Here is a 26,127-nt window from a genome sequence, read left to right as displayed (position 1 = left end):
GCCTTTTTGCCGTCCTCATATAGGTCAAGTTCTTGTGGTCAGACCACACTAGGAACGGCAGCTTAGCCCCCTCCAGCCAGTGCCTCCACTCTCCGAGGGCAGCGTGGATGGCCAGCAACTCCTTGTTGCCCACATCGTAGTTCCTCTCGGCAGGGTCAAACCGGCGAGAGTAGTAGGCACACGGGTGGACCTTCTGGTCCTCCTCCGACCGCTGGGTGAGAACGGCCCCGACGCCCGTGTCTGAAGCGTCTACCTCCACGATGAACTGCCTGGCTGGATCCGGGTGGGCCAACACCGGCGCGGTCGTAAAGAGGCCCTTCAGGGTGGAGAAGGCCGCCTCAGCCTCAGGGGTCCAAGAGAACGGGCGAACAGTGGAGGTACAAGCAGTGAGAGGGGCCGCCACCTGGCTAAACCCCTTGATGAACCGCCGGGTAAACCCGGCGAACCCGAGGAAGCGCCGGAGTTGTGTTCGGTCGGTGGGTCGTGGCCACTCTGCCACCGCCTTAATCTTAGCCGGGTCGGCGCGCATTTGCCCTTCCTCCACGACGTTACCCAGGTACGTCACAGAGGAGGAGTGGAAGACGCATTTCTCCGCCTTGACGAAGAGACGATTCTCCAGGAGCCGTTGTAGGACCAGGCGCACGTGTTGGTGGTGTTCCTCCATGGTCGGGGAAAAGATCAGGATATCATCCAGGTAAACAACCACGAAAACATTTATCATGTCCCTCAGCACGTCATTGACCAGCTCCTGGAAGACTCCGGGGGCATTGGACAGGCCAAAGGGCATGACCAGGTACTCGAAGTGACCGAGGTGGGTGTTGAACCCGGTCTTCCACTCGTCCCCCTCCTTGACCCTAACCAGATGGTAGGCGTTGCGGAGGTCAAGTTTAGTGAACACCCGGGCGTGAGTGAGTGGCTCGAAAGTGGAACTCATAAGGGGGAGTGGGTATTTATTCTTAACAGTGATGGTGTTTAAACTACGAAAATCTATACAGGGCCTCAGGCCACCATCCTTCTTCGCCACAAAGAAGAAGCCCGCCGCGAGGGGGGAAGACGATGGTCGAATTACACCCGAGGCTAGGGACTCGGCTATATAATTGCGCATTGCCTCCTTCTCCGGGACCGAGAGGTTGTAGAGACGACCCTTGGGAAGGGCTGCCCCGGGAAGGAGGTTGATGGGACAATCATACGGCCGGTGAGGAGGAAGTGAAAGGGCGCGGTCCTTACTAAACACCATGGCCAGGTCAAGATACGTAGAGGGGACACCAGTGAGGTCCGGGGGAGAGACTACGGGCCTGGGACCGCTGGACGGAGAGAGGGCGGAGCGTAGGCAGTTGGCATGACAGGGGATGCTCCAGCCCAAAATCCGTCCAGTGGTCCAGGAGATGTGGGGATCGTGTCTCTCCAACCACGGCCTACCTAATACTAGGGGTGCAGTGGGGGCGTGGAGGACAAGAAAACGTGCCGTCTCGACGTGATTACCGGACATGGTGAGGGTGAGGGATTCAGTGCTATGCGTGATCCTACCTAAGGGCCTCCCATCGATGGCTTGGGGGAACAAGGCATGGTCGAGGGGAACGAGCGGGATGCCGGCCTGACGAGCGAGGGTGATGTCCATCAAGCACTCGTCGGCCCCGGAGTCAATGAGGGCGCCGGCAGAAATGGACTCCTCACCCCAGGAGAGGGTGGCTGGGAACAGCCGGTTGTGGTTCTTGATGGGTTGGGGGATCGAGGCACGGCTCACCAAAAACCCCTCTTTTAGCGAGCCGGGTCTTTTGGCCGCGCCGGGCAGGTTCGGAGGACGTGTCCGGGTCTTCCGCAATACAGGCACAGCCCGCCCCGCATTCTCTGCTCTCTCTCTTCCTGAGAGAGGCGGGACCGGCCGACCTGCATGGGCTCCTCCGCTGACTCAGAGGTGGACGGGGCTGGGGAGAGCATGGGAACCCGAGGGGGCAGGGCCGAGTGGGCGGCCGCAAAACGGGGGAGAGAGGACGTGCGGCTGGGGACCGAGTGAGGGGGCCCCACGGCGCGTTGGCTGCGCTCCTGGCGGCGCTCCCGCAGGCGCTCATCCATTTGTAGGGACAAGGTGACCAGTTCTTGAAGGGAGCCTGGGCGGTCCCGGACGATAAGGTCCTTCACCGCCTCACTCAGACCCCGCCGGTAGGCGCAAAGGAGCGCTATGTCTCCCCACCCGCTGTCGGCGGCGAGGATCCGGAACTCTAAGGTGTAGTCCGCGACGGTCCTGGAGCCTTGCCGGAGTTCCAGCATCCTGGAGGCGGCGTCCGCGCCGTCAGAGGGGTGGTCAAACAAAAAGGAAAACTCCCGGCGGAACGCCTCGTAGTCCTGGGCAAGATGTGGGTCTCTGCCCACCACGGCTATGGCCCAGTCTAGAGCCTTGTCCACCAGGAGGGACATAATGAAGGCTACTTTAGCCTCTTCTGACCCATACTTGGACGGTTGGAACGCAAAAAAAAGTTCACACTGGGTCAGGAACCCTCTGCCCAGATCAAAGTTCCCTCCAAAGGGTCGAGGGGTAACCAGGTTGGGCTCGGGTTGGGCGGGAGCTCGCCCTGGGGGGGCTGGAACCCCCGGTGAATCAGCAGGGGGAGCAGGGACTGCAGCTCCTCCAGGGAGCGTGTTCAGCCTCAGCTGGATGGAAGCCACCGCAGAGACAAGAGTGCCCATCTGGACAGCAAGGGAGGCGAGAGCAGCTGAGGCGGAGGTGGACGACTTCTGGAGCTCAGCGATGTTACCCTGAACGGAGGGGAAAGCCTTACACAACTCCGCCTGGAGGGACGCGAGCTCGGCCGCGTGGGCGGAAACAAGCTCGTCAACTGAATGGGACACTGGGTTGGGCTTAACTGCGGGCGTCTGCCCCGAGGTGCTGCCTTGACTCATTTTGGCTTGATTATTCTGTTATGGTAGCACTAGCTAAAGAGTCAAGTGTGGCAGAACCCCAGAACAGACGGACACAAGAGGCAAATTAATAATAAAAGGATTTATTAAAATGATGGACAAAAGAATAACCCTACTCTAACGGGGCCTAAGTGGGGGGAATGTGTGGATGCCAGAGAACTGGATAATGTAAATGAGGTGTGAGTGGAACTGTACTCTATGTGTCTGGGTGTGTGTGTCTAGCGTGCAAAACTAGTGTGGTGTAGATATGTAGATGAGTGAAGTGTTGAAATATGTGCGTGTACTAACCAGTCCAGAGCAGAGAGGGGGAATAGTCGGCAGGCAGGCAGACGGGGGGGTTAGGCAGGAGGAGTAGGCGGCAGGCAGGCAGGGGTTTAGGCAGGAGGAGTAGGTGGTAGGCAGGCAGGGGCATAGGCAGGAGGGGTGGTCGTTAGGCAGGCAGGGACATAGGCAGGAGACGTAGTCGATAGGCAGGCAGGAGGTCTAGGCAGGGGGGAGGCAGGTTCCTTTGGGGAGCGAGGATCAACAAAGAAAACAACTACGGTTAGCAAAATAACAAAACAAACAAAACTCTGAAGAGAAACTACTTGAACGAGAAGAGAACACAGGGAGAGCCAAACTACTAACCACATGGGTCAAAATAATCAAGTGTCGGAGGAAGGTCTCTGGGGCTTCTTATAGGGCTGCCTCCTCCTGAGTTGATAGCTGGACCCAGCTGTCTCCACTTGAGCCTGATTAGGCTCAACGAGCGCCAACGAGGCAGGAGGGGGCGGAGCCGATGAGGGATTCACAACAGTCGGTCTCTAATTAACAGTGAAGTCTCTCTTTCCCTGTCACTCTTAACCTGTGGAACCAGAGGGCCTGTCCTGTGTCTCAAGTCAGGCAATTACTGCTGTTGTACTTGCATTGTAGTGCATTGGTCTCTCAGTCAAAGCCTTATAAACGTAACACAAAGGTAGACAGGGGAATAATAAAAAAATACATTCAGATGCATCATGCTAAGGCAACATCTGCAGCTTCAGAGGGTGGGAGAAGTTCCCTTGTCTTTGTGGGTCAGCTTTACCTTATCTGCCTTCAGCCTATTACTGCTGAGGCTGACTGTTCAAGGAGTTAGCTATCTTCACATCTGTCCCGTTATCCAAATACTGTCTCTGCAATTCAAAGGGTAAGGGATGAGGGATTTGTTTACAGTGCTGTCCTGTGTATCTAGATGTACACAGATCTCCTGCCCTTTTCGGTATCTGCCTCAGTACGGCCACAGGGTCAGAGGAAGTGAGTATCACTTTCTTTCATCTCTAAGCCCATCAACCTGAGCACACTGTCCATTCCTCCTGAGTGCATATGTATAAAAACGCAGAACACAAGAAAAGGCTATGAATTTCCCACCTCTTTCCAAACACTGTCTCTTAACCCAGAGCTCCTCAAAATCACACACCATCATTAACATTGATTGATGCACATCTATCCCATTCACAAGACATTCATACAGCTTTTACAGGGGGGTTGGCCCATGACAATATTTTTCTTGGATACCAAATGCACTATTTTTCACGAGCATCCCTGACATGCAATTCTATACACAATCATCTCCAGATTCACCTGATGGTCTCCACACGGGGGTAAACACCTCCTCCTCCACTACCATGGTGTGTCGTCTTTTCGCCCTGTTTGTGACACTCGCATGTTAAAACAAGGGAAATAAGGACACAGAGTTCAGTCTTTGGAGCTCAGCCCTACTCCCCTTCTCCTTGTGGGACTTTAAAAAGAGGGGTCGATTTGGGGGCAGAGGGGAGTGTTTTGGTCCTCAGATTGGTCATGGTCCATTCCCAGGCCTGTGGGGTGGTCCGTCTGTCCTCAGACTCAGGCTCCAGGGGTACCAGCCTGCTGGCCCATCAGGGGGTCTCCCCCCTCCACACCCTCCTGGACGGGGGTCTGCTCCTCGGCCATGACGACGATGGTGTTCTCATCCACCAGCTCACAGGTGGGGTTGGAGAAGGCCGACAGGGGCAGGGTGATCCTCTGCATCTCGCGCTCATACACACGCTGCTCATGCTGCCTCTTCAGGTCCCGCCCCCTGCAGACAAACAACACAGCCTCATTAGGCCACAGCTTCGAAGAAAGAGAGTTGTGGAGAGGGGATCATCATAATCAGGGGAGATGGTGGTATGGATCACGGGTAAGCAGCATACTATATACAAGTAGCATACATTTACTGCAATAAATCAGTGGTGTTAATCTTGTTACGCTTCAGTATGTACTAAGGAAACAATCCACACCTGTGGAATACACAACTGTTATGAACAGGAGATTTAAAAGAGTTGTCTACAGCTATGAGAGTTCTCAGAATATTTTGTTTTGATTCCAAAGTTCATAGTGGCAAGTGGTGAGTCTCATTTCACTGGATGAGCGTATTTTTAACAGCAGTCATTAATCTTGTAGTGCAGTAACGACAAGACCAGTTCGAGGCTGTGTCTGGTCTCTAGCACATGGAGAGGAAACTTGGTGATAGAGCTGGCTGGCCTACTTGGGACTGCTGATACAGAGCCAGCATAGGGAACATACCATTCTGTTGGTCTCCTGCCTGCCTGGCCGCCGGCCTGCCTGACCACCTGACCACCTGATCGCCCGCCTGCCTCTATGCGACACGTTACGCAACTCTCTGGTGCGTTCCACTACATCCCCCTACACACATTATTTGCAGTTGTCTATATTATTATTATTATTATATATATTATTACATTATTATTGTCTATTAGTTATTTTAGTTGCAGTTGTCTATATATATGCCTTATTGTCTACAAATTGCAAGATACTGCTAATTATAAATAATCTTAGGTCAGGAACCGAAGCCTAAGAACTTTACTCTCTTTACTCTCTTTAATTTTACGCCCCGCGTTTCCCTACAACAGGTGTTTTTCTAAAAAATACTCATATGTGTGATTGGAAGTTGATCCAATCTCACCTGAGTTAATTCAAACTTCCCTCAAAGAGAACGTTGCCTTCATACATCACATCCTTTAAATGGAATAAAAGATTATTATGTCATGCATGTTGACTATATAAGCATCACAACACGTGAGTGTGATGCCATTGTTCTCTGAGTGCAGGCATACACCTTCCAACATGCTGCTTCTACCATATTGAGCTCCTTAGAATAGATAACCAGGCGCCAGCTAATCACGTTTGATAGCCAAACATAGATCTCCATTTGGTCTTGTGCCAGAGGGAATCAGTGTCCCCACACACAAACAACACATACACATGCTTCAGCATTGTGGTAGTCTCTCTGCCTGCTGCACTACTGCAGTGGATTTGCTATCTTCCCCACCTCCCCCCCAGGCCTCTTCCCTGATTTCAACTCCCACAGAAACATCAAACGAGGGTGCCCAAAATATCCATGCTGTAGGCGTTCTCTTTCCCTCTCTTTCCCTTCAGTTTTCTGTTGTTGTTTATGTGGCAGAGGCTTTTGAATGGCCCTCATCACATTAGAGTGACACAGCTGAAAGGATGGGTAGGTATGGCAGCCCATGCCCTCTGTTCCCTGGTAACATTCTGTGCCCAGTACCACACATGCCCTTCCTCATCCCACTGACATTCCGCTTGAGTGGTTCCGGGAACTGAGAGCCGACTGTGTCATGCACACAACAAGAGTAAACTGTGCCAAGCTTGTGCAACACCACATTAGAGTGTCACGGCATAGACCTGCAGCAATGTGTTTTGATGCTCATCATCTGTTACAAATAGCTAATCTATTCTAGTACTCATATTACATAAAGCACATGAAACAGTCGGACAGGACTGGTTGGAGTTATAATGGCCTGTTATAACACCTGGTGAATGTCAGGTTATGAAACTGACCTCTTGTAAAAGTAGCCGAATGTGATTCCCACCCCCAGGAGGATGATGATGGCCATCATGAGGATGCCAAAAACATAGCCTGGAAGGAGGGGGAAACAGAGTCGCTATGGTTACAAAACAGGGTTGTTTATGGTTATGGTTCGTAAATTTGCACTGAGAGCACCAGAGCGCACACTGGGTTCAACGTCATAAAGAGACCAAGTAATTTGATTGGACAAGAGGCATTCCATGAGTGCTGATTAGATTTCCAGAGTGAATTTAAGAACGCAGACTGAATTGACAGAAGAAAAATCAGTATACACTTCAGAATAAGAGGTAGCCTCACTTGCAATGTAAGGAAAACAACCAAGGGTAGACTATGAAATCTTGTTAATCTTAATAAGAATATTTACATTTATCTATATCCTATTCATACTATCAACTAGGGATATTTCATCTTTAGGATTAATTTTCCTCTATACAGTAGCATCCCCCCCCATCCTTAATGAGATCAGCACATACCCAGGACGCCCAGGTCCTTCTTCTTCTTGGGGCCTGTGCGTACCCGCTGGCTGATGCCCACGACTGGCTGCACAGCAGCACCTTCTCCCTGAGCAGGAGCAGACTTGGCTGGTTCAAATATTTGTGTTTGCACTGTGGTGGATGCTATGGGGAGGGGACCTGCTTCTGCTGCTACAGTGGGAGCGTGGTCTGTGGAGACAATAAGACAAGCAGAGACGATGAACAGTTGCCCCCAAATACTAACCCTCGTGCATTTGGTTTTGTGTTATATCAACTGACGACACATCATAGTTATTGTGGCTTACATAGCTATGACTGTGATTTAACCTCCCTCTGAGTGTTTTTGGTGAAAGAGGAAACATTGTGAATAGGAGAGGATTCCACATGGTGAATCAGACCACATGGTTTCTAATCAGTGCCTTGTCTGGTGCCAATACAATTAAGTGACACAGGTTATCCTTACATCAACAGCTAATGCTCTGGCCTGGGATTACTCTCATATGTACAAAACAGAATCGAATAAAATAAATAAATAATATAACATACTAAAAAGAGAAGACCATTTCATTGCAAAATGGGGCCGAAGTACACGTGACTCCGCAGTCTCACAGGACTGAAAGCAGCAGCTGCGGATGTCAACATCTGCTCCTAAGCTCAGCTGAGAGTCAGGCCCTACCCCCGTTGGAAAAAAAAGTTGTTTACGAACTCTGCTGGAGTTAAAGGGTGTGGAATCGTAGCCAGTAGGAGCCAATTATCTGCTGTCTCCATGCAAAGAGCGTCACTCTCTGCCAATAGGTAAGGAAGAGGGCAAGGCCTACCCCTACCCCTAGACACTTGCCTCACAAGTTTGCAGGCTCTATGGAGACTAGGCCCATGTTATTGTTTGACTGCCTTCTCAAGACAATAAGGAAGCAGAGGTCAAACCCTAGGAAACAGCCTCTGAATGGATCAACTGATCAACTGGCCTAGCTTCCAGTGTGGGAATGAAAACCTCCACATGCCTAATAAGCAGTCTTTTCAGAACATGTTCTGATGGTTTGCTTTCATTTCGTTATTTTCACAACTGGCCTAATTTAGACAAAAGAGAATGGCGTGGTGCTGTGTAAACCTTGGTGCTGTGTAAACCTTGCCTTTGATGACTCTGGACACAAACTCATGCAGGTCTTAGTCCTCACTCCTTCCCATTCCGATGATACCACTTCCAGAGCCTCTTACTTGTTGTTAACAATACCATTTACACAACTCAAAAAACTAGACCTCAAAAGATTTACATTTCACCTCAAAGTTAGAGATTTCTCAACTACATTTCTCAACTAGGGAAAGGTCCCAAGAGCTCAGACGCCTCAGAGGGAGGCAGAGGGAGCCAAAATGAAGTGGGAATTGAACAAACAACTTGTAAAAAGGACTGTCTGAAAGTGGAAAAGGCCCATGTGATATCAGTTCATCACCTTATTTCAATACAGTGATGTTTGTTTCCAAACTAATTTGGATGTTCATACAAAATACATCTTCACTCAACCTGCTATGTATGTACTGCTATGAGCAGCACTTTACATGTATTCTAACAGTGTAGTGCATTGACCCATCATAAATGTATATTTTCCATTCATAGATGTGATACCTTTGCAGGTGTTGATGGTGCAAGATTGCCTCTGGACCTCTCCATCTGGGCCAGCAACATAGCACCACGGCTTCTCAGAGGTGTCTGGGTTCCGGCAGTAATTGTGGTCCCCAACACCTACAATATAGAGCATAATCAATCACAAATACATATTAAAGTCTTAACTGTTCATCACTGATTCCCTAAGAACAGTCTCTGTCTCTTTGTCAGTCCTGGTGTCTGTCTGTGTGTCTGTCCTGGTGTCTCTGTGTCTGTCCTGGTGTCTGGGCAAACACTGGGCTCATTAATCATCTAATTATTCACAGTAGAATGAATACAAATCCAGCATGAACAAAAAAGCCATCAGAACATCCATGTTATTATGGATGAATAAATTAATCTGGCAAAAAAAGGAGTTATAGTGTGTCTATAATGATTATGTTCACATATGCATGTGTGACATATCCAAGTGCTAAGAAGCACACACTCTGGCTCTTTATTTCTCCAACAATATTCCAATACTTCACCCCTGAACTTAACAGCAGAAAAATATATTTTACCAAATAGATTGTGTTTACAATGACAACAAGTGTGACATTTGAATCCCACAACAGTAGATATGGTGGTGGATGAGGGCTTCAGTGGTATCAAATCAACTTGATAGTGTACTGCATGTGTAATTCTGTCATTAGTAGGAAACTTGCAGATCCAAAGTAATAGAAAATGTGCTTTACCCATTTGAGAATCTGTGTAGATTGTAACATCATAGTCCCGGGTCATGTTGGTCCAGTTTAGACAGGTTTGTCCTGTGGGAGAGCTTTGTTGTTCCCCTCTGTACTCCACACCATTGGATCTGATGCAGTCTGTGAAGAGATTGAGTGATTTAACAGACATTTCACAAAGATAAAACAAGGAAAATAACAAGGAATATCTAAATAATGATAATCTAAATTAAAAGTTTAAAGTATGCCTGCTGCTGTTTTAAAATAGGGGATTATATCAATTCAGAAAGAGCTAGTTGCGATCAAAACACATAGACATTAATAATAATAATCAATATATAAATTGGATACTTTCCTCAATGAAAAACATTTCAGAGTTTATATTTTGTATCCGACTCAGTTTTCATGTACAATGAAACTACCATGAAAACCCATTCTTAACACAGCGTGATCATTCTAAACAAATCATTAAGATTCATTATAATACAATTCCACACTGTATCGAATAAAATATAACATAAAATGCTCTGATCAAAAGCATTGCTATAATACAGTATCATGTTACTACCTTCAGCATGGGATGAGCTGCTGTCCACAAAAGCCACGCTCAGCAAAACAAAGTGCAACGAGAAAAACATTTCGTAGTTTACGGGATGAATAAAAAAACTAAAACAAATAATTGTGCACAAAAGAAGTTCTGCAATTATATCTTTAAAAAATGTGTTTTGTGAAGAAGAGCCTATGCTGAATAATAGTTCAGTCAGCTCCCCTCGCTGCAGACCAGCCCTTGTTTTTGTCGAAGCAACGGATCTCAGCTTTCTTCGTAAACAGCCTCTCTCTGGGAGAAGGAACTCCCCTTTGCAGTAGCCGCGGCGCGGTCCATCTTCAAGGTCCTAGAGCCAAATGCGATGTGCTCCTTCCAGAGAAACGTGTTCAGTCTATTGGTCCTTCCAGAGAAACGTGGGACCATTGGTTCGGTCGCGTGACACAGAAGTGTGTGGTGACAACGCGAAAATAAAAATGTTGACGCACAGTTCGCCCTGGATTGATTGATTGATTGATTGAAAGCTTTATTAGAAGATTTGCAGAAGTAGGTACATGAAAGTACATATTACATACAAGGTCAACTAACAGGATAAAAACCCAAGAAAGCCACTGGCTTATTTCAATTGGGGTCCTTGATACTCAATTAATCGTTACATGTAAGACAGACAAAAAACTAGTACTATCTACAAGATAATACAGACAAAATGATGACAACTAGCTGCAGGTGATTCAAGATATTCTAGCTAAATATTTTGTAGCAATGTTTTTGGACGACCGTCTTCTTAAAACCATAGTGCATTTTTATTATTGTTCGAATACCAGGCTAAATGTAATGCAACATAATTAGATAACTCACTGTGGTTTGTCCCTGAGAATGAGAGCAATCTGAGTTCTTTACAAACTGTACATTATGAACAATTCAGTAGCAGTAAAGAAATTCACTTTATTGTGTTTATTTTATTTACCTTAACATTGAGCAGAAATGTTTTCGAATCGTATTTTGTGTAGATAAGCCTTGTGTGGGTTCCACCTGTGGCAGCACCAATGTCCTGCCCATCAGAGTACACTGCACAATGCACAGGAGACAGAGGCTGTTTTGGAACACAGGCATAAAGTACGTGAAGAGAAATTAAATGCACAAAGGGATCCTTGTAGCACTGAAACTCTTCTTTCTATTCTATCCTTTTTTGTTCCAGATTTAATAGGGCACACAAGGCCCAGTGGAACACGTTACTCAGAAATCATTTGCCTCACTGCCACTGCCCTAATTTCACTAGATCCCAAAACAAAATTCTGAAAGTAAAGACTGCACATACCCTGTCCAGTCTCTCCAACAGGACCATCCCAAATGACTCACTACTATTCAAATGTTATAAGTCTTTCAGCATTTACAGTAAGTACAAAAACAAACCCATTTGAGTGTACTTACTTACCCTAAACACAATTTTCCTGTTTGGGTTATGGTGCTTTCCCTGATAGAAACAGCAACTTCACCATTGCTTTTTAATTACAGCGGTGTGATCCTATCAAACAAAGACACTGTTTAAGAAATTGTAAAACTCAAAATCCAAGTCAAAATAAAATGAACTTAAAGTGAAGTTTTGATGTACCCGGATAATTGTATTTGCAATCAGACACTGAATGACACGAGGATTCAACCAAAAACCAAGAGACTTTTGTACTTCTTCCTCTTAGCCTGCCTCCACCACTCATCACCCTACTGACCCAGGTTGACGTCAATGATAGAACAGAACTTCATAGGGCCATGAGGGGACAGGGCCAATATTAAATGCTGCTCCCTCTCTCTGCGCAGGCAGCTGGATGCTCAAAGGAGAGAGGCCCCTGTCATTGTTGGCTGACCCCAACAGAAGGAGGGGGCCACAGGCCACTGGCAGTGCATGACTCAGTCGGTGTTCACTCAGCCGCTTTTCAAACAAATGTCACCTGCTTTCAGACAATTACCAACACAAACACACTCTCTCTCTCTCTCGTACTCTCTGTCCCATTCTACAATGGCTTGTTCTTTCTCTACCATGCCAACACAAATACTCTCTCATGCTCATCCTCCTTCTCTCTGGGTGTTCATGCAAACACTAATTAAATACCCACCGGCACTCTTTCTCTCTCTCTCAGATGGTATCCATCATACTCTTCTCACTATACAAAGACCAGTTATATATGTTCTAGTTTCTCACAAGCACAGATAATTATCACTTTGTTTGTCCAAATACAGTACATTTCTCCCAGGTTATTAAGAACTGGCCATGATATGTCAGTGGAAAAGTAGATGATTCTTTGTGACCCTAATGGAAGCTCATAAAAGCCTTGATGCTTACTTGGCCCTCTTCCTCACTGCTGTGGCTAATCCTTTCAATAACTACAACCCCAGAGGCTGTATCCAGGTAACCCTGCTGCAGATGCAGGGAATGACAACAAAGGCTGTGATCAGGCCAGATGGTCAGCTTCCAGGTTCATATTAGAGTCTCGCCACAGTGCAGGAGACATATCCCCCACTAGAAATGCCCAACTTTCCTTTTCTTAATTATCTACACTGAGTTTCCATTGGAGAAACATTTCGCAGTTGCATATGGGTCATAGAGTCATATGAAGGAAGAACACCGGAATTACAGAGAGCAAGAGAATACTGAATTGCTGTTCACAGCTCAACAAGTCATTTCAAAATACATGTTTATTCAGTGTATGCTTATACTTGCTCAAGGGCAGACATTACAGCAGTATGTACGTGTGCCTTTGTCTGGAAGTAGTACAAAGTTCAGTTTTCTTTTTTTCAGACCTTAATGGAGGTTTCAGAACGTGTAAGTCACTGGACCTGTTTTTTTGGTTATGTTCAAGTGCTCTAGCACTGTGTTTACTCCAAGAAAGTGTATTGCATAAGTCCCAGGTATAAATCATTAATAGAAATTGATGTCATATGATTGATTACGATTGTCTAGTTTTGCATTGGTGAACTTCACATATGTGTAGTGCTTCGAGGTCAATGAAGGAAAACACAGAACTTTTTTTACTTGGTCAAAGCATGGCTTGTAAAAGTAGTTAAATGTTGCATTACAGCAATAGAATGAGGGGGTAAATACAAATTGGGCACGGTACAGATCATCTGCTGGAAAAATGGTTCTTTAAATCAGTGTTCTGTAATTCAGTAAGATACTACAGACTCTGTTGTCTTATCACTACCCTCTTTGTCCGCTTCACTTCGTTTTAGGGAGTAACACAATCAGCTCTTCCAAGGGCAACAGAGTCAATCCATCTATGCTGATGGCAGGCAGCATGTTTTGAATTTGTCTCATTAGTTTTATCTTGTCTGATAGTGATTTTACAGTAAGTTCGCCTTGCCCTCAGACTACAGTACAGATCACACATGATCAACAAATGTCCAAGTACATCTGCAAGGACACTGGAAAGGTTACTCAGTCCCAAAGTACACACCATCATCACTTCCCAACAGAATGGTTCTTTAGACGTAACCGAATATCAAATATTTGACACTAATCGAAGCACCTCTAACAAAAAAAGTGGGCTGCTCTTCTGATGCAAGACTGCCTTAGTGTGTGGTGTGTTGCGGGGCAACCGATAGCCACCCTAAAGTCCAGTCAATCATCTTCATCTCTGATGTGGTCGACACTTATCCAGGCAGAAGGCCTCTAATGGAGCATTAAACCTTGTATTCCCCTGCTGTTCACCAACCCTCCTGTCTCTACTGCCGCCAATGGGATTACATCACTGTCTGAGTCCTGCTTGCTGCAGATGAAACCCAATAGGACGTGTCTAATGTAGAGGAAGATGAACAGGAGAGGAGGAAAAGCTATTCTCTGTGAATGAAGGAGGGCGCCTTACTCTGGTTGATGGTGGTATTACAAATATAACAGGAGCGGTGTGAGGCAGTTGGAACCGGCCTGGAGAGACAAGGCTGTACTGCACATCCACACAGAGGGCCTTTGTTAAGTCTAGTTGTCTACAACTGTACAATATGTCGAAGTATAAAAGGCAGCAATGAGGCAGCAATAAGGCAATTCCACTTTAATAGATTATTTAACCTAACTTAATTTTTTCTTTAATAATAATCAAACAACATTTTAAACATACAAAATATCAATTGCATCTCGGTTGCATCATGATTACATAGACATGCAAATATAAGGACATACAGTGAATAAAACAAGACAAACAATAGCATCTTGTGTCACATTTCATTTTTGTGCCACTTCAATCGCTGGTACAGTATAGGCACTCTTAGTTCAGAGCATAGTGGTAGAAGGGAGGCATGTCTCCAACTTCCCCCCACACATGTCCATCAATACCCAGCAGGCCTCTCAGCAGCAGCAGCAGTAATGTGATCATGCCTTCATCTCGCCACAGTCAGTCAGCTCTTACATAACTCATCTCTGAGCCAGCCAGATGATACTGTACTGCAGCATCAGCAGCTGCAGAGAGTCCATTCAAGGCCAGGGTTGTTTGTAGCTGCCTTAGGCTTTCATACAGCACTCATGGATTCATTAACTCTCATCTTGATCACCAGCAATGAATCCTGAGGCGATCTGTTGGTGTGGATGGACTGTACTACTCCATGTCTCCATCACACAGACAGGTCGCCTTTCAGAGCAGCTATGAAGGTAGAGGGTAGCTGGACACCATTCCGACTGAGCAGATCATGAACTTCCTGTGTATTCCTGCGTAGGGTCAAGGGGTCACAGAGGGGTCGTAGGTCATCAGACACTTCCAGCAGTTGCAGGAGGAAGGCTGCCCTTGCAAACAGGCCACAGAGGGCGCCATGGAAACGGCAGTCCATGAGAAGAGCCAACCAGGCTGTGTCCAAAGTGTCACCTAGAATAGTGGAACAGAAATGATCATAACACATACTAGTATGCTCACATAATATCATCACTGTTTTAGACAAATGGCTGACAAATGACTGACCACATGTCTGCGGTCTGTGTGTGTTACCTGGGGGGAGGTCTTTGCAGACCCCGAGGCCCTCCAGAACCTCTGTAACATTCCCCCTAGCCCACACACTCAGGCGCTCTGCCAGAGCTGAGGAGGCTGGGTATTTATCAGCAAGCTGAAGCAGGAATGGCAGCAGACATGCAGTCATCACAGAGGGCTCTGCAAACACGTTGGCCTCATCCTGCTCATACAGACTCACACATCTGTTGAAGAAGGAGGTGTGCAACAACAATAAAGAAAACATGAGAATGAGAGAGACAAAGGCAGTATTACGTCTGCATGAGCTCCTTGACTATCTATCTATATGAGGTGACTCACCCAGATTCCCTGGCCTCCCTCATTACAGCCCTCAGGTCGGACTCAGGCAGATGACACAGCAGCACCTCCAGTGTGCCAGGGTCATCCCAGCATTCTTCTAGTAGGAGCTCCAGGAGGAAGGGCAGGGCCTGGTTAACATGCATGAGATAGACGACACTCCTTTCCCCTCCTCCTCTCCTAGCATGGCAGAGTGTGGAGGCAAACCCAGCCACTCTCATCCTCACCAGCTGGCTCTCGTCCTGCAGCAGGTAGAGCCCTGTGTTGATCAACCTACACAGGAAAATACAAACAACGGACATTATCAAATCATCAATTGTACTGTGTTGTTTCACAATGTGTAAGGCACAAACTGCTGACAATTGCCACATGGCCATTATGCAGAGCCTTATTTGACTCTATCGTCAACATACTACCCTGTGTTAAAGCTGTACCTGCTGCTGAGGGCAGAGAGAGGAGTGCGTTCCCTCAGGGCCTGGGTCAGTAAGGGGGCCCCAGCCAGACACATGGCCCAGGCGCAGGCTATCCTGAGAGCCTCAGGGGATTCTGGGGCCCTCTGGACCTCCAAGACCCTGCACCAACGTGGGAACAGTGATGACTGTAGGCTGAGACAGAGACAGAAGGGAAGAGAATGACGAGAGGTGGACAGAGAGGTGGATAAAAATAGTTAGCTTAAGTTAGCTATTGACTGGCTATTGCACAGTAAGATATTTTCAAGCTGTAATGAACGATGTGAACGTGCAGGCTGACCTTTGGGAGAGCAGCAGGCTGGCCGAACACAGGGCCTGGGACAGGAACTCTGGCCCACCTCTGTGTTCCTCCAAGGGCCTCAGCAGTAGCTCCACACACTCCAGCTGGGCTGGGACCTCCAGAGTGGGGGGCAGAGGGGGCCCCATAGACACAGTAGGGTCAACTCCGAGAGTCATCACTGTTACCAGGGCTGTCAAATGTGTCCTGCTGTACTCCAGACTCTGGTCCAACAGTGCCTCCCTCAGGTTGGCCTGAACACAGAGACCCCTGTTAGATGCCTTTCATACAGTGTGAAATTAAATGGACAATGTGTGATTGGGGCCATGGTATGTCAAAGAGAAACACATTTTATTTTCACCTCCTTTGTAAGCTGGAAGTATCAGTTCTTATCAGACTATGCTACAGGAAACATTTGATGGCTGAAGGCCATCAGCCGATCACTATTAGGTCACCACCGTGTTATGGAAAGAATGTAGTGTGGTATTGAGTTTGTTGGCATTTATAAAACAAACACAGTGAATGACTTCATAAAACACCATAGAAAAAGGACGGATATCCTTGACTTGACTAGGCACACCCATTTCTTGTAAGGGAGAAAAAGGTTTCTCAGCCTGATTTCGCCTTCATATAGCATTATACTCAAGCATATCTTTACATCTATCTGCCTCGATTTCCTCATATTGTGTTTTATCAAAGTCAGACACTTCTTGTTGATGGTCAATCAATGGTCAATTTTGAACAGGGGTCACTTTCCCAGCATGCTGTTGTGAGCAGATCAAATCTCACCTGCAGCGCCATCTCGATCACCTTCTGCATGCTGGTCCCACGCCACCCACGCCCCTCTGCCACCCAACTGACCAATGACAGCCTTAGGTCAGCGCTCTTGGTGGAGAAATCCCCCCACACCTGCCACGCCCACCTAGGGTCTGCACATAGAAAGTGGATGGCGCTCTGATGGAAGGAGGCGGACCCAACCTGTGTGAAGACCAATGGGAGTGTCATAACTTATGTTTGATGCGACGGCTGACACAAACACAGGTCGAGGGAGTTACCATATTACGACTGAGCATCGGTGGAGAAGAACAGTGTGTGTCCATGGGAGATGTGTGTGTGTGTGTGTGTGTGTATGTGTGTGTGTGTGTGTGTGTGTGTGTGTGTGTGTGTGTGTGTGTGTATGTATGTGTGTGTGTGTGTGTGTGTGTGTGTGTGTGTGTGTGTGTGTGTGTGTGTGTGTGTGTGTGTGTGTGTGTGTGTGTGTGTGGTTGTGTGTGGTTGTGTGAGATATAGTGAGATACAGGGACTGCTCAGCACCTGGAGCCTGTGATGTGGTGTGTGGAGCTCTGACAGGAGGGCATCGCTCAGCTGGTGCAGGAAGCCCTGTGAGCAGAGCCCTCTCAGCAGATCTGCCACACCCAGGTAGGCCCCGCACACCAGGGGGCACCGCTGAGCCCCCGTCACCAGCCACAGCCTGGACTCAACACTCTCTACCATGCCATGCAGCGCATCTGTGGGAGCGCTGAGAAAATAAAAAAAGAACATGAATTTGTAGAACCTAAAAATGCCTCTATTGAGTCATTCACTGTTCACCTTGTGAAATCCCTTCCGTACCTGTTTGGGCATAGAGCCCTGTCCAGAATGGATCTGAGCTGCAGCAGCTGTCCATGCAGGCGATTGTGACAGCAAAGGTCCTGAGACTCTGGCAGCTCTGTTGTCAACCTGCGGAGGATGCTCATGTATTCCGAGGGGGGCGTCATGGCAACCAAGGCCTTGGAGGCCATAACTCTCACACTGTAGATAGGACTAGCAGCCAACTGGAGTAGAGGAGCCAGGAAGTCTGACAGAGTCCTGGGAGACAAGGTTTATAGACCAGTGTCAATAGGGAGAGGAATATATAACTGTAAAGGAATATACGGTATTGTTCATAAATACAAATACCTATGATGTGTTTGAGTATACAGGTGCTTCATTCTGAAACAGGGCCATGCACTTCATTTGCTTCACTGGGCAGATGATGTTGGAATGTAGGGATGATATAGTTTGGCCCCATCAGGAAACTGCATAATGATATGAAAACAGTAATTACCCTGTTTGGTCTTGGACACCTGGCTGGAGTTTGGCCAGGAGGGTGAGCACAGGGTAGAGCGAGGGGTGCAGACGCAGTCTGGCTTCCCCGGAGGAACCATGAAGGTCCCCTGCTGCTCCCCTCAGCTCCCCCAGGAGAAAGGGCTGCAGGGAGGGGTAGTGGGTGAAGAAGGCGGGGGGCGACATGCCATGCTGAGAGGAGCCCTCCTCACCCCCAGACCGCTGTCCCAGCATCCGTGAGCACAGAGAGCCTGCAACCAGGGTTAAGATGTCAGAGAATACACATAACTATATAAAGAATAGACATAGTCAAATATAAATCAAGTATACCTAAAACATGCCAGAAATGTGATCAGATTTCTACAGTTGGCTTTGTAGATCCCCACCCTGTCCATATAATCTAATTCTGACTCAAGTTTCAGAGGAAACCTAACACACATTGAAGCATGAGTTTTGAATATGTCCACACTTCACATTGTTATCTTACTGTAAAGCTGCAGGGAAGCATTCCTCATGGCCCAGCAAGGGGAGCTGAGGAGTGTCAGGGATAGGATGGCAACAGCAGCAGCAAATTGCAAGATTGCTACACCCAGCCCAGAGCCTCGCACCAGGGCCTGCAGAGTGTGGACCGCACACACCTGGAGAAAACAGTATGTTTATACATGAGTGTATATGACTAGTGTGTCTGCATGTGTGTCTGAGCATTTTTAATGATGTGCAGCACCTGTGGCAAGTCCAGTGTTTGGTCCCAGTTCTGTGGCAGAGGGGATCTGGATGTCTCCAGCAGGGTGTGTATGCTGTAGGCCAGAAGGGGACGGGCTTTACTGGACTCTTCTGCTGACAGCACACACAGGATAAGCATCGGCAGCCCCGCCGCCCGCCGTGTCACTGACCTACTGTGAGGGGACTGCAGAACCTGTAGGCCCTGGAGAGAACCACAAGTGTCAGTTAGCCTAGAGTCCAAATTCTTATCACCTTACATGATTTATTTGTACAGGTACAGTCGCTCTACTCCATTTACTGATGAACTCCTTCCTTGAGGTGTGGGTGAGCCCTTGTTGGGCCATGTCTGGGTGATAGCCTACCTGCTTCAGCATGTTGGCTGGGATCTGCCTGAGCTCTGGCTCACAGCTGCTCAGGAGGGAGGCACAGAACTTTGTGAAGCCCACACAGCAGCCCTCTACTGCCCCCTGGGAAAGACAAACAACAAACACGGCAGGACTGAAGATGAGACTCACTGGGAGGTTTGAACTGAGGCCTTAGGGCGGAGGTGTCATTGTCCTTACCCAGTGACGACATTTGAGAAGAATGTCCTTGAACACTTTTGATGCTCTGGTCAGGGTCTCCACGGTTAGAGAGTATTGTTTCTGTCTGGAATCAGCTAAGATTCTCTCAACAAGTGAACCTAAAAAAATTCCTATTTCCTGGTGAGGTAAACAAAATAATACTGGTTAATAGAATACGCAACATTTGCAGGAAAGGAATGCCTAGTTGTGAGTGAACATTTCTTACCATTAACTAGTAACTATTGCCTTCAACAGTACCTTGAGGGACACCCAGCAGCAAGTGAGGACCAGGCTGTGTTCCTCAGACAGCAGCACACACTCCTCCTCCTCCTCCTCTTCCTGATCCTCTCCAGTCCCCTGAGCTTTCAGAGAGCGGATGGCAATCCCAATATCGCAGAGAGACGGGGGCACATCTATAAAGGAAACAGAGAGGATCAGAGATGTTTGAGACAACAACTCCACACAGTAAATCTTCCCTCATCCCCCTTCTCTCGTGGTTGGTAGTGGTGGTACCTTTCTTATCACAATGTGTCTGGTCTCCATACATCACACCCAACAGGAGCAGAGTGATCTTCTCCAGCAGAGCCAGTATCTCTATGGTCACTGTGCTGTTGACCACGTCACTCAGGATGCTTGGTATGTCAAGCACACATCTCTCAAGAGCACTCAAAATACCTGAAACAAATTAAAACGTGTAATTAAGGTTGTAACTTCATCTGAAGCTAATAGCTATACTCTCATATTCTGAGATGGGCCAAAAATGGACAAGCAGCAGCAGGGTAATACTCACTGTGTATGGGTTTGGTCCTTGAAGCCAACATCATATCAGCCTTAGCTGTCAGGTAATGCTGCTCCAGCTCCTTGATTAGGTATCTGACCAGGGCGGAGGCATTGGAGTTGCCAAAACGACTATGGTTGATACTACTGTTCAACCAGGGCACCTGAGACTGGCCTCCAGACCTACAGAGAGAGGAGCAGGGGAGGGTTTTCCACACTGAAGAAGAGCACCAGAACTCTGGGTAAAGAGGTGTGTGGATGGAAGTATTGCTTACTTTTGGAGGAGGACCTTCATCATCAGAGCCCCCATCTGAGCCTCCTGCACACGAGGACAACAGAGCAGCTGCTGCGCTTGGCCAAACAGGACGGGGGTTATGTCGTCCGGAAAATACGGTGGAAAGAATCTCAGCAGTAACGCTGCAGAGAGCTCCCGAATCTAGAAGGAAGATATTTAAGTAAGAACATCCTCCTAAAATCATTGTAAAATGCTGCAAAATCAATCAGAGGACAGTGTAACTGTAACAGAAGGTTCTACCTCATTGGTGGAATCTTCTAAACAGCCAATGAGGACCAGCTGTTTTGATCTAGAGAAGAAATCCCACTGTCCTTTCTGTCTTGCCCAGATGATCAAAGCAGCCATGTTGACTAGGAAAATGGGAACACAAATCTTGAGAATTTCGGATAAACTAGTTCAGTGACCACATCTCCCTAAGACCAGCTTTCCTATGAGAAGAACACAAACACTTAAAATACATTAATATCAATGTGTAAATTCAGTATAAATATGGACAGGTGCTTTAGAGTAGCCCAAACACCCCTGATACCTATAGCATGTTCCCTGACTGACCTGGCGGCTGGCCCTTCTTCTTCTCTGGGCTCCATGTGTCTGTGCAGGTCTCCAGCACAGCAGAGAGCAGTAGCAGGACAGTCTTCTTCCTCTGGTAACTGTGTCCTGGTGCCAGATAGGTGAATGGCAGTTGAGCCAGCCAGTCCACAAACCCTGCAATGATCAGCATTAATGTATGTGCCATTTAGCTGATGCTTTTATTCAAAGCGACTTACATTGCAGTAATGGCATACATTTTTCAATATATGCACCACTGGCTGAAACATGTTCTGGGTCGCTGCAGACAATAACATAAATGAACACACTGATTCCGTCACTGGGTTTATCAGGAAATGTATTGATGATGCTGTTACCACAATCACTCATTCCCCAACTAAAAGCCTTGTATTAAATATCCGTGCTTCGCTAAAAGCATGGACCACCGCATTTAACTCCAAGGAGTTTGACGAATACCAAAAATCCAGATACAACCTACAAAAATCTATCAGAGACGCTAAGAGGAAATACAGGGACAAGATAGAATCACAATACCAATCACTGACGTGAGAGGTATGTGGCATGGGCTGCAGGTGATTATGGACCATAAGGAATACCTGGCAGTTTGTGCACTGATGCTTTGCTTCCCGACGAGCTCAATTCCTTTTACGCTCGGTTTGAGGGAAGCAGCAAGGAGATCCCCACAAAGGCTCCCACTACCCGCGGGGACAGTTATCCTGTTTATTATTATTATATTGTATTGCATTGTTGTTGGATGGATTGTTGAGGAGCTAGCTTTCCTTGAGCATTTAATTTTATCGTCTATGGCTGTATTCTCTATATATATATATATATATATATATATATATATATATATATATATATGATAAATAAACTAAAAAACAAACCTTTGATTTTATTTATGGTCCCAGGGGGAATCGAACCCACAACCTTGTGTTGTAGGCACCATGCTCTACCAACTGAGCCACAGAGGACAACATTAACCTAATGATTTACTGAATAGGTAGATGAGATGCTCACCTGAGTGATAGGGCAAACATTAAATTCTCTCACCTACTCCCTGAACAAGTGCTGTCTCTGCCTCCTCTGAGAGACTAGTGCTTCCGTCCTTTTTGCCCTTCCGTCCTCTGAGGTGGGCCCGGCAGCTGTCTCTGATACGGACCAGAAACCTCTTCACCCCCGACTGGAGGTGCTGGCGAAAGGGTGACGACTCGCTGTTGAGGTTCTGAGGAATGAAGGCTCTCATTGTGGACAGCTCCTCGGGTGTCGGAGCCTCCCTGGTCTTTGGGCTGCAGCACAGAAGGTTGAGGGCAGCCAAGCGGACTTTATCATCCACAGAGCCCAGGACCAGCTGGAGGGTCTCCAGGGCTGAGCCACTCTCCAGGGCCCAGGGGGAGCCTCCAAATGTGGCCCGCCGAGCGCTCATGACACAGGCCCAGGCATGGAGGTGCCCTGGGATGGTCGGGTCCAAAGGGGCCAGCAGAGGCTCCACAGCGGAGGGAAAGACACGCAGAGTCCAGGGCAACAGGTAGCTGGAGCTGTTATTCTGAAGAAGTGTCACGTCTGATGTCATAGCCTCCAGGAGAGTTGGCTGCCAACGCCTGGCCCACTGATTGGCCAGATCCAGCTCCAAGGGAAGGGCATCCTGGGCTACACCCTCACACAGTTCCCGCCTCTGCTGCTGGATCAGAGTCTTGTAAAGGTCTGCAGCACATGGTGACAGGTGATTGTTTGACAGGCACTTCAGGAGATGATTGGGAAGCTCAGAGTACTGCTCCAGCACCTGAAAGGTTCAAGAAATATGCACTCATATAATATACAGTCATCTCCATTGCCACAGCTGAAGATATACACCTGAGATATTAAGTTAATATGACTGACTAAAACCTTACCATGTCAGTGCCCACATACGGGACCAGGGCAGAGAGAGGGGAGTATTTGGCTTTGGCCTCCCAGGGAAGTTTGGTTATGCGGTGCAGTAAGGAAACATGAAGGCTCTTCTGTGTGTCTCCAAAATGCTGGCAGTCCATCTCATAGATCTCCAGCAGCAGACAGAACGCACTGCGTACAAACTCGGACACACCCTCTACCTGCAAATGTTACATGAGAAAAAACATCTTGTTAAAACATTACAACAATATCATAACTTACTCTTACTCAAAAAGGAAGGGATGTCATACTCACAGGACTCTCAGCATTGTTCCAGGTGACCTGGATGAGTTGGTGTCGCAGGCTTAAGTCTTCAGACAACAGGGGAGCGCTGGTCACTTCCCAGATCTCAGCCAAGTTCTCTTTAACACTCTTCAGCCACAGCGTTAACACTGCGATCAGACATACAGTGTGTTGGAACATACAGGTCTCTGACATAACAGATGCACTTACATACACAAATATTTCTTACCTTCAAAGACATAGTAGTGACAGTCAAGCTTCTCCTCACACAGAGCAGAGACTACAGGAAACAAACCCTCCAGGAGAAGGGAGGTCTTAAACATAGATAAAGAGCATGAAACAGGAAAGATAAATGTTTACAAATCTGCCGGGGGCAAAATAGGCTAAAATAAACGCACTCCAAAGTCATAGAGAAATAGCCTACACAATACAGGTTGGAACAAGATGAAGCATCAAACTCAATGAACCATACATGTCTGGTGTCAGTACGACTGACCAGGATGTCCCTTCTGCAGCAGGTCAGCAGGCCTCTGCTGACAGCCAGTCTGTCTACACCGTCCTGCCCTCGGGGGCTGCAGCGGACCTGGAGCCCACCCACAGTCAACAGCCATGGCTCTGATAAATACAATCATTCTGTGGCATTAATGAACACACTTTATCATCACTATCCTTAAAGCCAAAACATTAGAGGAGATATTTGACCATGCAAAAGAAGACAAAACTAGAGGGTGACTGGTAATTCTGATCTGGGAAAGGTCACAATGCAGCAAATTAGCTCTAAAGCCACGGCTTAAGAGCGGCCCCGATTTTGTCGCACCGCTGAATTCGATTCCATTGTTTTGAATGAGACAATGCACACGGCGTGCGATGCGATTTTATCGCACGACAACATTCGATTCTCCATTCACACCAATTGAAATAATTCATGGAATTGAGAATCGAATGTTCGGCGGTGCGACAAAATCGGGGCCGTGTGCATTGGGCTTAAGATGATTGATCTAATAGTGTACCTGAGTGAGTGACCTGTAGCAGACTCCAGGCAGCTGCTGCTCCCCCACCCCCTCCCTCTTGTGCTGTGTTGATCAGCATGACCACTGTGGTGCCTGCCAGGAGACGGGTTTCCCGGTTGGAGCACTGCACATAGACAGAAGAGAGGATGAGCATGGGAGCATGGGAAGGATGGATGGACAGATTACAATGGCCAATGTGACACAGATGAGTGAAAACCAACCTGCCCCAGGATGATGTCCATGAGAGACTGCAGGATACTCTGCACTGCAAGGTTCCCCTCGAGATTATTCCATACGAGAGGGGCCACCTCACTAGGCAACAGCTGGAACATCTGCAAACACACCTGCAGAGGGAAGAGGTCCCAGATCAGTTAGACATCAGGTAACTTGCATACAAGTTTAAAACATTATCTAAACAGCACTTAAAATGAAACACCATTAAGGATTGTTAAACCCTAACAATGACTATAATTACCTTTACAGCTAAGTAACACAGTGGCCCATTTCTCAAACCCTCCTGCTCCAGTATGGCAGGGAACAACTCAGCCACTTTACCCAACAAGGATGGACAGACTTCTCTCCACACCTCACGACCAACGACGCTGTCCTCCAAGAACATGCAGGCTGAAAACAGGACACCAATGGGTTGTTTATGTTGACAAACAAGCCACTCATAATATAATAGAAAATTCTAAAATGATTTCAATTCAAGCTAACCTCTCTGGAGGTCCCCAATTGATAATGTCTGAAAAGGAAATATGTTGGAAATAATGAATGCAGTGCTGTGATGAAATTCCTGTAACTATGGATCATTTTTAGATGATCAATGGCTACCTGATCCGTGTCCACTATAGTGTGCAGACGGCGCTGGATCTCTCCAGAAACCAGTGGACGGTTCACTTCTGCTAGATGCTGCAACATCTGTAATGGCAAGGCACGTTTATTTGTATAGCACATTTCATACAACAGGGGCAATTCAAAGTGCTTTACATACAGTATTTTAAAAATACAGAAAAATAATGGTAATGGTAAGATGCAAAACATACTCAGGATGGTTTTGAGCTCTTTGATAGTTTGCCAATTAGTAAACCAAAGTCTTAAGTGATCTGACCTGGTCTAACTTGCGACTGGCAGTGGAGATGTTCACCATCTGTAACTGCATGGCGATGAGGAGCTTGACAAGTGGCAGGAGATGCTTCTCCTCCAAGGACTGAAGCTGCCTCACTGAAATCTTCCGCAACAGCTGGGCTGCTTCCTCAAGACAATGCTCTTTGCATCTCTTTACACCGCTCCTGTTCACAAACATCATAACTGCTGTGTCAAAGCACGGTCACAACAACATCGGGTGTGATACTAATGTGATAATTGTTCTAAATTTCAATTGCCTGTTAAAATACTAATCATAACCTTAAAGGTTCAATGCCTTGTTCACTTTTCTGGCAAATGGCTTATGGCTGGCCCGCCACTGGTTTGAAGTTGAGAGATGGGAGGGGAAATGTGACCACTCTCAAATTTACAGAGCAGTGGATGCAAAAAAGAATTCAAAGCCAGATAGTGTCTATTTACAAAGTAAAAAAAACTATTTGGGTGATGATAGGGTAACACATTTGTCCTAAAGATTCAATATTGAGAAATGGGTATAGCCTACCAATAATTGAAATTACCATTGAACTGCAGTAGCCTGCCTGCATCCCTGGCTGTAGGCTTGTTTTACTCCATTGTTTGTAAATATGTAATTGCAAACAAACACTATAGCTACAAAACATGGTAAAACTATGTCATCTTG

At 47.1% G+C, this 26,127-nt stretch overlaps 2 protein-coding genes across 2 annotated transcripts; both read right to left on the bottom strand.

Annotated features, from left to right (window-relative positions):
• Positions 1 to 4,776: 4,776 nt before the first annotated feature.
• Positions 4,777 to 10,292, bottom strand: pik3ip1 (phosphoinositide-3-kinase interacting protein 1; the record flags this gene model as incomplete). Its single annotated transcript, XM_080530716.1, has 6 exons — positions 10,166 to 10,292; positions 9,610 to 9,738; positions 8,897 to 9,013; positions 7,276 to 7,464; positions 6,775 to 6,853; positions 4,777 to 4,990 (listed from the first exon to the last, which is right to left on the bottom strand). Exons 1-6 carry the CDS (start codon positions 10,233 to 10,235, stop codon positions 4,777 to 4,779), a joined length of 798 nt encoding a protein of 265 aa, XP_080386842.1. The 5' UTR covers positions 10,236 to 10,292.
• Positions 10,293 to 14,726: 4,434 nt separating this feature from the next.
• On the bottom strand, positions 14,727 to 25,647 carry LOC308157888 (tRNA (32-2'-O)-methyltransferase regulator THADA; the record flags this gene model as incomplete). The annotated part of the gene is made up of 30 exons (XM_080531485.1): positions 14,727 to 14,985; positions 15,106 to 15,308; positions 15,424 to 15,693; positions 15,855 to 16,025; positions 16,171 to 16,421; positions 16,957 to 17,145; positions 17,482 to 17,686; positions 17,779 to 18,015; positions 18,254 to 18,503; positions 18,740 to 18,890; positions 18,977 to 19,177; positions 19,338 to 19,442; positions 19,539 to 19,676; positions 19,797 to 19,951; positions 20,052 to 20,213; positions 20,329 to 20,498; positions 20,591 to 20,751; positions 20,851 to 20,960; positions 21,163 to 21,315; positions 22,213 to 22,942; positions 23,052 to 23,249; positions 23,344 to 23,480; positions 23,561 to 23,645; positions 23,804 to 23,946; positions 24,342 to 24,465; positions 24,563 to 24,685; positions 24,817 to 24,965; positions 25,059 to 25,086; positions 25,176 to 25,262; positions 25,453 to 25,647. The coding sequence occupies 30 exons, from the start codon at positions 25,645 to 25,647 to the stop codon at positions 14,738 to 14,740; spliced, it is 5,529 nt and encodes a 1,842-aa protein (XP_080387611.1). The 3' UTR covers positions 14,727 to 14,737.
• Positions 25,648 to 26,127: the final 480 nt, after the last annotated feature.

The sequence above is a fragment of the Nansenia antarctica genome (assembly GCF_963989245.1).
Source record: "Nansenia antarctica genome assembly, chromosome: 5".
Lineage (NCBI taxonomy): Eukaryota > Metazoa > Chordata > Actinopteri > Argentiniformes > Microstomatidae > Nansenia > Nansenia antarctica.
Note: the sequence above shows the minus strand (reverse complement) of the source record. Positions and strands in the feature narration are given on the sequence as shown.